Here is a 13,854-nt window from a genome sequence, read left to right as displayed (position 1 = left end):
ACTCTTGATTAATTGGTGTAGCACACCACGTCACTTTTCAAACATCTCGTGATAAGTGTTTCATACATCCTAAAACATGTCTCAAAACCTTCCTAAAAAGTGTTGTCAGTACTTTATATATGGCCTGTAAATACCAGTGGAAGAACGTTTTTTAATGCTTTAAATTGATGGCAGTTCAGTTGCCACCAATTTTTGTGTTTTGCAACACTTTAATTTAACAGTGTGTATTTGGGCTTAATTACTTCATATAAACAAACAAATGACAGAGATAGTCCTGTGTGGGGTAAAGTTCTTGGAAGACGCAGAAGCCTGTGAGCACTGTTCCAGAAAACTGAACTAGGTCAGACAACATGAGTCGCTGGCCAGGAGCAAATAAGCACTGGCTGTCACAGGACCTTAAAACACAAGCCAATTCAAAATGAGGGGATATTTAAGTACAACTGACATTTTATGGTGGAGCTGTTGGACTGGAACATTAAAACAACCTCTTTGTTAGAGAGTTCCCTTAGCCTTAACCAGGCCTCCAACAGTCATGGTGCCCTGTAATTATTTGACAGTATTTCATGTTAGAGCAGCCTCTCCTGGATTTCAGGAGGCTAGATATACAAATGTGTTGTTAAATAAATCCCATTGTCCAAAAGCACAATGCTTAAACCCCAAAAGTACATTTGAATTTGTATGAGTGGTAAATGTAGATGAAACCCAATAATAATGGTAACAATTCCCGTAACAGCCCTAAGAAGGTAGATCCTTCAATATATTAATTCATATTGTATTGCACTCGTTGTGAATATGTATTGTAAATACAAGGTGCATCTGAGTCCACATTTTCAAAATAAAACATCAATCAATGGCTCAACAAAAGCTCACTGTGGCATTAACAACAGACTACTCTATTACCCTATTTGCATGGCAGTGATCAATAGATGATTCCATAACCTACTGTATCCCTGGAAGAACAAGTCACACTTTACACATTCCTATGGTTATTATTATTCATATCCCTTGTACACTCCTTCTCTAGAGTCTTCAACCCTGGGTTTTATTGTGGTACAGTATCTCTCTTAGCCCTCAGGTGCGGAGCAGGAAATTAAAGGGTGGCTCTGTGCACATAGCAACACAGCCCTAATGCAGACCTGATGTCACCATGCCACAGAAACCTCTGTGTTATCTTCACAGCGAGATCTGGAAATGCTGCTCAGAGACTATTTGTTGCTAGGACACAAACTATGATGAACATAACCTGAGAGTGATACTTCTCCTCTGTGTGATATGTTTCAACAAAAAACAAAAGAAAATATGAATTAATAATGGGAGGATTTCAACATCAAATTCAGGAAGGCCTATACAACACACCAAAACAAAAGTATACCTGGAGGGTTATCAGTGATACATAATACTAGCAGATACTAACTGGTTGTTGTACCAGTTTGTAACAGGACTGTGTGTCAACTTAATAGGATTAAGACCTAAAAAGAGGACTGACAACGGGTACTTCACAACTCTTGATTTATTGGTGTAACACACCACATAATTTTTCAAAGCATCTCATGATGAGTGTTTTATACAACCTAAACATGTCTCAAAACCCAATGTCTCTTAACAAAAAAGTGTTTCAGTACTTTCAATACACTTACAGTACGTATGGTATATACATACCAGTGAAAGAAAGGTTTGCTCACATTTTGTCTTTAGACTTTATTATTTCATATAAACAAACACATTTATTAAACTAGAAGGATTTAAGTAGGTTTCTGGAAAAACATTAAGCATGAACTTGCAGATTTGGGTCACAAACTCAATTGAGGTTACAATACTTTTATATTGTTGTAATGGAGGGATCATTGACTAAATTGTGTGCAGACTTAAACATCCCAATCAATAGCACATAGTGTTCTGTCTTTTGTAGCCTATTTGAAGATCTTGAAGCTGGCCATTGTTCAGTTCGAACACATCTAGAATTCATGACCGCCTAGACTCATGTTGTCATATCTCCAAATCACGTTGTTCTCATGCTTCATTTGGAAGTCAAGAGAATTGTATTAATTTAGAATTATCCGATCTGGCTTATATTGAAATGGACGTAGTGAGGGGAGAATGTGCTTGCAATTTCATTGGCTTCCAATTTCATTCCAAGAACCCTCCTCCACATGCCTGTAGATTGCAAAAAACTGAATTATGTTTTTTTGGAGCTCCGACCAAGTAAGGCACAGTATTTGATTGGTTTGGAGTGTCACAAGACGTCACTTATTTAAATAGGTTTCCACCCTTTTGTATATACTTTCTGCAAAAGGAAACTAGGGAAGCCTAGTGTCAACGAGGTTAATGACCGTCTGCATTACAAAACCTCTCTCTGGGTCAGGTGGGTCATGAACACTGAAGTATTTACAGTTGGGCCTACTTCTATAATCCTTAATCTTCTTAGCAAACTCCCTGTTACTTTATTAACAGGTCGAACAACAGCAAGGGTTTGTTATCATGCACTTGAAAAATGTATGAATATTCAGCAATGAGTATTGTTATGACTTCAGTTATATACATTCAGTGTATTTATATCCAGTATATTGTTTCTGGAGGCATTGCATAAGCTTTGCCACATGATTATATTTCCTCTGAGGGAGGACTGCTGTTTTCCTTCTGCCTGGCCAAAAGACAGTCCAGACCAGTGGGAAGATTAGGGTAGATTTGTCTGATGTGGGGATTTGTCCTGTAAGGTCGGGGTCAAACATACCTGTCTGGGATCATGGGAGGGACACTACACACAAAACACCCACCAATCCTCAACACAAACACTTCCCACCAACAGTCACTTGCACTCAAAATGGCTGAAAAACTGTTCGAAAAACAATTGGCTCCATATTCAGCAACTCAAGCAGTATTAGTACTTCTATTTTTGGAATAAAACTGAACACAAAGTGCAAACACAATGAGGTGAGGTGTGAACAATTAGGGGGAAAACATAACCTTTCACCTAGTCATCAGGTACATCAAGGACCTGTTTCACAGACAAGGCTTAAGCCTAATTTCATACTAAAAAGGATCTTTCATGGACATTTTACATTGAAAGTGTGATTTAGTCCAGGACTAGGCTTAAGCCTTGTCTTTGAGCCTCATATTCAAATATAATCCTGTTGTGTCATTCTTAATCACGAGTTATGCTTAAATACAACTGGTAATGTGTCCTTTCCCAGAATAACAGTCCTATCTGTTTGGACATGCTTGGACCCTACACTATCACCATTTCATTGTCTATCAATCACTACTCTCAAGTGTAAAACATCCTTTCATTGTGACTCACGACATCCAGTAAATACTGTCAGTCTTTATATGGGAAATGTGTCAGTATGGATACATAAACTATACTGTAGGAGTCACCAGCATGGCACACCTGCAAGACAACCAATAAACTGCGTGTTCTCGGTTTGGATTTTCCCCAATTATGAATAGGAGGATGAAGGTTAATAGGAGGATGCTCCTCCTGAGACATCTTTCCCCTCTACTGTGTCCCTAAGAACTTCTATTGCCCCCCTTGTACTGTTTCTCAGTTTCTCCAGTAAAAAAAAAAAAAAAGTTTTAGTAGAAGGCGATAGGGAGAAGGTTTTTCCTTCTATCAGTGGCCCCGGGCCCGAGCTAGATTACTCTTCCTGCAACGAATGGTGGATTGCTGATTCACATGCTTAGTATTCAAATGTATTGATTGTAAGTCGCTTTGGAATAAGGCGTCTGCTAAATGCCAAAAATGTAATGTAAAATGAAGGCATAACACAGAGAAACAATGATACAATTCCTTTAAGAATAAAGTTGTCTGTCTTAGAAAGACTTTCTCACTATTGTCCATGATAGTATTTATGTTCATTTACTCAGCTGACAAAGCCACCCTAAGGTGTTTTCGCTTGTGGAAGTGGGTGTTTTTCAGAGTCCGGTCAGCCCCCCTACCGGTCAGCCCCCCTACCAGCCCCCCTACCAGCCCCCCTACCGCTCATCTGCTGCGTCCAATGAGGACCTCGATGGGCAGTCGGGCCTCATCGACCAAACGAAGGGGGAGGGTCACGTGTGTATACACTGTAGGGTTCAGTAGGGAGACGGTGGGGGAGGGTCACGTGTGTATACACTGTGGAGGGTTCAGTAGCATTCACTTCGTAGTAAGTCGTCAACGTCGTCCCCTTTCGAGAACAAGCCTCGTCGGATGTGAAACGGAATCAGGCCAACTAATGCAGCGTTACGCAAAGTAATTACATGAAAAGTCATCTTTTTAAATTGTCTTTGTATAGTGTTGGATCAGGACATATACGGCGTCCGTTGTAAGACATCATCAAATGTAACTACAGAGAAATGTCAGTGGAAGTACAGAAAAACCCGATGCCTCCGTAGATCTGTCGCTGTGCCAAATCGTTACTTTTCTGGTGAGTTTTTGAAAAAGTATAATTTCTCATACTTTTCAGGATACTGTTGTATTTTATTTGTTAGTATGTTTGTCACATGCATTACATTTCAGACGACGGAATTTGCCGAGCTTTGGTTCTAGTCTAAACTAAATTGCATATTATTGCATATTACAATGTAGCGGTCAACAACAGCCTCGGAAACCGATGACAGTCATCCTTCTCGGCGTCGATAACAGCAAGCAGATATTATATCCACGAATAGGTCACATTCTATGAACGAGATGATATGCTACATTGTAAACGTTTTAAGTTTGAAGGGATATTGCATTAAACCAACGTTATAGCCTACTACTGTGACATGAACACAGAACAACGCATTTGAAAATCCCGCAAGTTCAGATGCTCTGCAAAAAATGGTATTCCTAATTTGCAGGCTCTACAGTGTAATTCAAAGGGATAGGTCTTTAATAATAATAAGTTAAGAGATGAATGTGAGACAAACCAAAAGTGAGAGAACCAGAATTAAATGTCAAGAGTGAAAAGCATGAACACTACACAACGAAGTCATGTAACATAAAACAAATAATAAAAAACATTTAAAGCGTTGCGCCAACATAAAACTATTCAATCAATCTGGTAAGATGTTGTAGCCAAACTGTTTGTAGACTACAAGTCAATTCAATGATGGAGCAAACGTCTGTACTATTAGAGAACCACACCTGGTGGAAAGCTTTCGATTTCACCTAAATCCGACATAACAGATACCTGCTGAGGCTTGATGATGCAGGGCTGACAGCTATAGGCCTTATCACATCCATCACATTTGTAATGCTTCAGAAACACAATTAAGTTCTAAGAGACCACATTTTTACCACAACCATAATGTTCCCTAACAAACGTGTCTGTTACAGACTACTTAATTTCCTGTCAAACTACACTTCTTTTGGGACGTGTGGGCAAATAAAGAACACAAATAAAGTTAATGGGAGGAGGGTGGATACCTTTTGACATGTACAGTTCTCGATGAAAATATGATATTATGATATAGGCTACACATGTGATCCCTTCAATGAAATCAAAGTTGTTCCATAGTGACATGATAACATTGGGAATGTATGAATGTACGAACAGCTACCGTAATCCATGACCATTAATACCAGATCATCCAATAAATGAGGTCCTGAGATTCACGCTTGAAGCCTGGCATGTGACTAAAGAGGAAGTAAGCGTGAGTGCCCTGGCTTAATGAGAGTAAGCTTGCTTTCTGCTGACCATTGAGCTGTGACTTTTGTTCATGGTCTGTCTATACCTTTAGCATGGTGTTCCAGTCCCTATAGGAAAGCATCATGGCTGCACAGTGTCTACATTACAAACAAAGTTTAGCACACTGGGTCCTGGGAGCACCTCAGCATCAACACATTTCATAGTGTATTTTTGGGAGAAATGTTATGTGTGAAATGTGTTCCTGATGACTAGGCTCCTTTTATTATACAATAATGCTGGAAAAGTATTGGCTGTTCTGTTTTAAGCTGACCCCATTGGGTTGGGAGTGTGACAAGCATGTTACAGGTCCACACCCCTCGCTAATGAACTTCTGCCTCAAATATCCTGGTTCAGAAAGCCTGGTCTCAACGAGGCTACCTGGCACTGACTTAACAACAACTGAACAAATTATTACAGGAATTATGCAACATTCATATCACAAGAGATCAATATGATCAATTCAGAGCAGGAAAATATTTTTTCAAGCTGAGTCTTGATAGTGACCATTGTAATATAGTGTCAGGGTATAACACGCCCAGCAGCAGGCAACTTCAGACAAATCCCACGGCTCATTTAGTATGCTGCTCTGAGGGAATAAAAAGCAGGTGGGAATATCAAATGGAACTGTTCATGAGAGATTAAGGACTTTCACAGGTGGAATTATTAATGAAAGGAACATAGTCTCCCATCGTTTTAAAATGCTCATTTCAAAGCCACTCTGACCCTTCTCTAACAAAGTGCAATGAGGAAATTTCTGTCAAATGTGATACAAGACATGTTATGCTGGTTGGGAGAATATAGACTATAGTGTTCTTTAGCAAATGAGTGTAGTATGAAATTGCTTTGACTCTCTAATGTGATTGCAGTCACTTCAGTGCAGTTCAACTTGAATACACAGTTGTTTACAAAACATTTGAAACCCTGAGTCATCAAATGTGCATGCTTTTCTACAGGTCTCCTCTTTCTCTACTACACACAGCTGTCACATGATTCTGTACATTTCTACATCACTCCGATTCTGAGAAGTGCCTGTACATTCCAGTGGGGATAGGGGTGTGAGCCGAACGTGTCACACTATTCCTTTCAGCCCCTGTGTTAGTCCAAACTGTTGAAAACGTCAAGCACATCTGTGTCACTCTCACAACACCCTGTCTGTGAGGATGGGATGAGGCATGCCAAACATAGCAGCATTATTCCTTCGGGGAATATTAAACTAACAATATTTGATGTGGAAGAAAGTATGACAAGTTCACATTGGCTTTGGTAATCATGGTAGTGTTTGTATGATATGATTTAGGGCTTCTCACAGCTCAACTTGGCACTCTTTGAGTGAGAGCCTATGGAATGCCTTGTCATGTGCATGTGTCTGTTACTGTCAGGGAAAAGTAGGGGCTGTCACTTTTTTTCACTCAGGAATGCCTCTTATCTGACATCAGGCAATGTTTAGTCATGATTTCTTTAGAGGGAAATGGTGCTGGAAAACAAATGAAAGGGATTGACAGATAAATTCCAACATATTCTGGAATACTAAAGCTACTGTATGAGATGTATTTCTATATGTAGTGTCCATATCAAGCTGAGATAACAGTGCAACATAAAGGCAATTATGTCTCAGGTACACCACACGCTGTATCTTTTGGTTCTTCACAGACTTGAATAACCAACTAGACTGTTCATTTGCACATCCCAGATTTCTCTGGGGGGGAATCCTGAGGGACTGTTGCTAGGCCTTCAGTTTCTAGTGGGTCGAATGATGACTGCAGGGCCTATATTCACAAAGACAGCTCATATTCACAAAGACAGCCTATCTTATCTACAGGACTAAGGCTAGTCGCATGCTTTTCTTCTAGAAGCCCCCCCTTTCCTCCCTTAAAACTCAACCCAAGCATGAGTCACCTGGTGGTGTGTGAGAGTGTTTTTACAAGGGTCAAGCCCATTACACCTGTCCTTGGGAAGGGGGAGCTAGTGGGCTTTTTTGAAAAGGTAACTCTACACCGTTCTCCTGCAGCACACCCCTCCACCATACTCCTGTTACAGCCAGCTCAGGAGGTGTAGCGGAGCAAGTGATTTCTCCTGCAGGAACTTTGTGTGTGTCTCTCATTTGGTGTGTGTCATCAGGCCAACACAGCCCCTCAGTAGTGGGGTTATGTAACTGAACAGAGGAATGTTCTCTTTACTGGCATCTTCTCTCAACCTCCTGCAAACAAAATCATCCATCTGCACAGTGTTCCAAAACATTGTCTTGAGTGTTGGAAAATGCTGACCAGGTGAACACACATTTGAAAGCATACTTCATTATTGAAGTATTTAGAAAGCAGTGTGCCCCATTTATTTAAACTTTTGAGATTACAAATTGTTTTGGAGGCTATAAAACATAAAACACACAAACCGTATCATAGATTTTTTTGATAATAGAAATGTCCAAGCTTTTTTAACCACGGGAAGACATTTTCTGTTTAGTCTTTACAGAAGTTAGTTTGTTAGCGTATGCTTTCATTTCTGCCTGAGCAGAATTAATTAGTTAATGTTCAAATATGATCTGAGTTGGCATATTCCAGGCAGAGGGAGAGTTATATAACTGTGTTTTAATGAGCAGCTTCGGCAGGCTTTAGCCCCAGTCTTCCCCTGCATGTGCCCAGGCGTTCTGACCTTGTCCTGAACTCCAACCTCACACTCAGTCCGCACTGACCCCTCCCCATGCCAGCACACACACGGCCTGCATTGCATTTCACCGTCTATAAATCTACCCATCACCCACAACATTCCATCAACTCTCTCTCTTTCTCTCTCTTACATGGGGGAGTAGTAAACTGAGCAGAAGGCATCCACGCGTTAGTCCGAATGGAAGAGCCAAAGCAGCCTGTAGAGTCAGGCTAGTAAAGGGGAGGGGGGGGGGTCTTTCTTTGGCGGGCCATGTGAAAAGCACAAGGGCAACTCTCCACAGGCAGCCTGGCCCCTGCATGTGGCTGTGACAGAGAATTGGACCTGCAGAGAGATGGAGGGGGAGAGAGAACGAGAGAGAGAGAGAGAGAGAGAGAGAGAGAGAGAGAGAGAGAGAGAGAGAGAGAGACAGAGAGAGAGAGAGAGACAGAGAGAGAGAGAGACAGAGAGAGAGAGAGAGAGAGAGAGAGAGAGAGAGAGAGAGAGAGAGAGAGAGAGAGTCGAAGAGGCAGAAAGGGCCAGGGGGTTTGCTGCGGTGTCTAACAAATGCAGTTTTGTATTCTTCCACAAGAACAGGGGCCTCAATTGCTCTGGCTAGCATGGCCCTCAAACTGCAAAAAGAAAGTTTTGAATGCCGCACTAGCCAATGAAACAAGTTTTATTCATCTTGTGAAATGCAATGAAGTGGAATTAATGGTATTACCCCAGGCATAATAGCTCTGCCGTGTCTGGGTTGTTTGTGTTTGAGTGTGCTTACTTGCTTCTCTCCCCAGCAGAGCACTTTATAAGAACTGCAGAAATGCCAGAAACCAATAACACAGACAAAGTATAAATACATATATAAATATAAATACATTACGTTAAGAATGAGAAGTATATCGCTATTGTCTGTTATCTCCACATGTCATAGGCATGCGCAATAACTACTAAAAATAAATGTACAGTGATTGATAGAAAATAATATTAGTTTTACCACTCCTGATTTAATTATGGGACGTAGTACAGTGAAATCCGAGGTTGTTAATGTTGTTTTCCTCTGTCCTTGTTTCTAGCTAACCAGTAAGAAAGTGCAGATCTCTATTGGAGCCTTGAAATGTGGAGCTGTATGGGTTACAATGAGACGGACACCAGTGTGGACCACCGACTCTGCCAGGATTTTGGCCTCATTCTGTCCGTCTTCTCCCTCATCTACCTCATGGTGTGTTTCCCTGTGGGCCTATGCTACAATGCCTTGCTGGTGGTCGTCAACCTGTCCAACAAGGTGTCCATGACCATGCCTGACGTCTACTTTGTCAACATGGCCATCGCAGGCCTGGTGCTCAACCTGGTGGCCCCTGTGGAGCTGCTGGGCCCCAGTTTCACACGCTGGCCTGTGTGGGAGTACAACAACGAGATCTACATCACCCTGCTCATCCTCTTCAACATCTCCTCCCTGGTCATCATGTACTCCACCACACTGCTCAGCCTGGACTACTACATTGAGCGGGCACTGCCTCGCACGTACATGTCCAGCGTGTACAACACAAAACACGTGTGTGGCTTTATCTGGGGCGGCGCTGTGCTCACTAGTTTCTCCTCGCTGCTCTTCTACGTGTGCAATCACGTCTCGACCAAGATCATCGAGTGCTCCAAGATGCAGAACAAGGAGGCGGCAGATGCCATCATGATGTTCATTGGCTATGTGGTGCCTGCCGTGGCTGTTCTGTATGCCTTTGTGCTCATCCTGCGCATTAGGAAAGAGTCCACCCCCCTGGACCAGGACTCAGCCCGTCTGGACCCTTCTATTCACAGGCTGCTGCTAGCCTCAGTGTGCATGCAGTTTGTCCTATGGACCCCATATTACATGACCCTGCTGGTACACACCATAGCCGGGGCACCAGGGAGCCATAGCAACAGACAGCGCCTCACCACCTACTTCTTTCTGAGGTGCCTATCTGAGCTGCTAGCCTTCTCCAGCAGCTTCGCCATGCCTCTCATGTACAGGCAGATGAACAAGAATTTCTCCCACAAGCTCCAGAGGCTGCTAAAGAGGCTGCACTGTGGGGAGCAGGCCTGCCCTCATGAACGCTCCACAGTGCAGCAGGTGGTGACGTAAGGAAGGGCTATGCCTGGCTCTGACCCTCCTCCAACTCCCCCTTAGCTAGCCTGCACTTATCCCAGACCCAACAGAGCCAGTATGTGGCCTGAGAAGTCGGCAACGGGTCCCTCGCTGCTCGGGGCGGAGTCTGTGTTTGTATAAAACTAAGGAATCTTCAGTGACTTTCCAGAACTTAACGTTATTTGTCCAGTTCTGTAGTGAGATGACAAACCAAGCAGAAACCACTAAGTGCTGTTTTATTTGTGATAGTGTAAGCAAGCTTGTTACTTGGTCACTTGGGGATAAAACGCTTAGCCCTTCCCAGTTAATGATGTTTCTCTCTTCTTCAACACATACAGGGTGACCAAAACAGGATTGTCAGTAGGGATAGGATAGAGCACACAAACTGACTAGAGCAAAGGTTAGTGTACCCTATAGGAGTAAAACAAAATATTTGTTGATATCAAATCATGTTGTGTACATGTCACTACTACCACGTAGCTGGTGGTAAGAATTTGAATGCATCCTGATTATGAAAATATATGACCACCCAGTGACCCAGACTTCCTGTTTTCCGCTGTCCACTTTCACTGTCTTGCACGTACAGTAAACCTTTGCACACATTCACCCCCAACATAATACTGTACTACAATACAAATACATGTACCTCATTTCCACACCACTACGGCATTACATAGAATCATGTGAACTGCTAAGAAAACTTCCAGAAAAGTCTTAAGCCTCAGAGAGCTTATATTCAGGGTTCATAAATGGCCAGGCCACATACCTCTTTTGTCCTAGGATGTTGTCACATAACTGCCTGCACTAGCAGCTAATAACTGAGCCAGTTTGTGTCTGGAACAGTTGCCTTTGCTCAGTATGTGTAAGTGCTGCTCAGAGCTATCAAGGTGATCTGCACATCACCTGCTGCTTAGCTTACCGTGCTTCCCATAGCGAAGATTGTAAAAAAAAAAAAAAAAAGTTAAATGTGTCCTATTTATATTTCAGCTAAATGACAGTAAAGCAACACACCCATCACATTTCACTGTTGTCATTACGTCCAATCATGTTGCATGATCATGTTGTACATGAAATATTTGTTTGAAATGGCCAGTTTAATCATCTCTGAAGAAAACTAGACTATGATAAGCTTAATCAAATTTTTTTAGGTGTTGCTACTGCAGGTGCTAAATACAGACATGTATGCATTGAAGCACCTCATGACAAATAGTTGGATAAAAAAAGGAAGGAAATCAACAAAAACTATTTGAGTTTCATTGAGAGGAAACCTGGAAGTGAGTCCACACCCAGTTAATCATTGTTTAAGTTCAGATCAAAGTCCCATTGATTATAGTTGCACACACTTTTTGAGCATTCGTGCAATCTTGCATATGATCAGATATTCTTCATGTTTTACCCTGCAAACCAAATTTAAAATAATAAATACTTTTTTTTTTTACGCATATATATCACCCGGTTTTAATCCTGGAGGCTTTTGAGTGATAGTAGAAAAAGAAGCAATCCAATTGGGTATAGTAATTGAAAGACAGAAAGTAATAGATCACTGAGAGGTCCAACATGTAGAAGATGATAGAGACAGAATTTGAATAAGTATACACACTGAAGCCTGCCTCTTGCATTATATACTTACGAGCAATATAATACTAGATACTATGGCCATGACAAACTGATACAGTATGACCAATACTGTCAGGAAAGAAGAAAGTAACTAAAATAGGGAACAGTAAAATGTCACAACTCTTCTGAATTTCTCCTTTAGCATGACAGATACTATCGCCTCTACTTTCACTTATGTTGAGCCTATATAATCTACCAAAATGAGTATATTTCTGAAAGAACGAGTACTGTATGTGTATGGTAAAGTCTAGAGTATGATATTCTTTTAAATCCACCTATATAAACAGAGTTAAGAATGTATTTAATGATGAAAAACAATGATACCTAAAAGGTAAAAATGAATTCATTCAGATGTGATGCTTTTGTGACTGTATATACCAGTATATGTGTATAATATGAAATGTGTATATATTGTATGTTAGAGATTTACTGGAAGAAACCAATGCCCTTTCAAAAATACAGTATTATTTTCAGAGAGATATATTTAGATACTGTAGCGTCAGTTATCTTCTCTACTGTCTATTAAAGACTGATTAAACAATAAACTAACATGGATAATAAACACAATACTTGTTACATTTGTTTTAGTGTTTTTTTGTTCCTACTTTATTTTTAATGTTATTATTTATTTTTATTTACTTTTTTTTATAGTATTATCATATCCATTTGTTTGTGAAATTATCAATGTCTACTGTATGGCCATTCATGTTAGTGCATTTCAATAGTTTGAAGTGTGGACTCTTGGTGCACTTGGACAGGTGGACAGATCAAAGCAAATATAGACAGAAAAGTATAGACATCAAAATCGGCCAATCATACCTAGTATCATGCCTGGGGGATATCTCCAACTGCAGATCTGTCATGTTATTTCCCATATCTGTCCATCTTCAAAAATGCTACTGTACTGTATATACAGTGCCTTGCCTAAGTAATGAGACAGTGAAGCATCCATTCTTCTTTTGGCTACACACTCAAAGTTTGGATTCAAATCTGTGAGGTTAAAGTAGAGGGTCCAAGATTTTATATGATCGTATTTGGGTACATATTGGTTTCACCATTCAGAAATGTAAACACTTTTTATGCATAGTCTATACCAGGTTACCCAAAAGTAATGGACAGATTTATCAAATATCCAAATGAAGCACTCATGTTTAGTATTTTGTCGACAATCCTTTGCGTGCAATAACTGCCGGAAGTTAGCTTACGCATTGACCCCACCAGATGCTGGATATTTTCTGGCTCTGCCAGGCTTGTACTGCAGCCATCTTCAATAGTTTTTTTAGGCCTATTTGCCTAAAATCTTATCATTAGGAAATGAAATGCATGTTCAATTGGATTTAAATCTGAAGATTGTCAAGACCTTTCCACTTGTTGGCCCTGAAAAAAATCCCTATTTGCTATGGCAGTATGTTTTGGGTCATTGTCTTACTGTATGATGCGCCATCCAATGAATTTGGAGGGATTTGCTTGTACTTGAGCAGACACGATGGGTGCGTTCGTAGTGGTGCTCTCTGGTCATTCAGAGCGTGCAAAGCATTCCCGTTTGAAAATTCAGCACTGTGCTCTGGGAGCACTCAGAGGGCACACTGGGCGCTCTTACTGAAAATACGATTTGTCAGAGCATCAGAACAATCCAAACTAAAAATGTCGGAACATGGTGTCCGCCATGTTTACAGTTAGTTTGTGAAGACTTTTAACTGACCGTTATGAACCGTTGACCGTAAATTAACTTATTTCAGTTATGAGCAGATTTCCAGACCTGTTTCCAGATAAAACGTCACAGAAACACTGGTCATACTTGAGCACATTTATGAAACTACTTGTGTTCAC

The 13,854-nt window shown here is 40.9% G+C and overlaps 1 protein-coding gene across 1 annotated transcript; it reads left to right on the top strand.

Moving 5' to 3' along the window:
* The first annotated feature begins 4,199 nt into the window (after window positions 1-4,199).
* On the top strand, window positions 4,200-12,581 carry gpr146 (G protein-coupled receptor 146). The gene is made up of 2 exons (XM_080523995.1): window positions 4,200-4,403; window positions 9,362-12,581. The coding sequence occupies exon 2, from the start codon at window positions 9,403-9,405 to the stop codon at window positions 10,402-10,404; it is 1,002 nt and encodes a 333-aa protein (XP_080380121.1). The 5' UTR covers window positions 4,200-4,403; window positions 9,362-9,402; the 3' UTR covers window positions 10,405-12,581.
* The last annotated feature ends 1,273 nt before the right edge of the window (window positions 12,582-13,854 follow it).

This window comes from Nansenia antarctica (assembly GCF_963989245.1).
Source record: "Nansenia antarctica genome assembly, chromosome: 2".
Lineage (NCBI taxonomy): Eukaryota > Metazoa > Chordata > Actinopteri > Argentiniformes > Microstomatidae > Nansenia > Nansenia antarctica.
The sequence above is the reverse complement of the archived record's forward strand: the minus strand, read 5'-3'. Positions and strand labels throughout refer to the sequence as shown.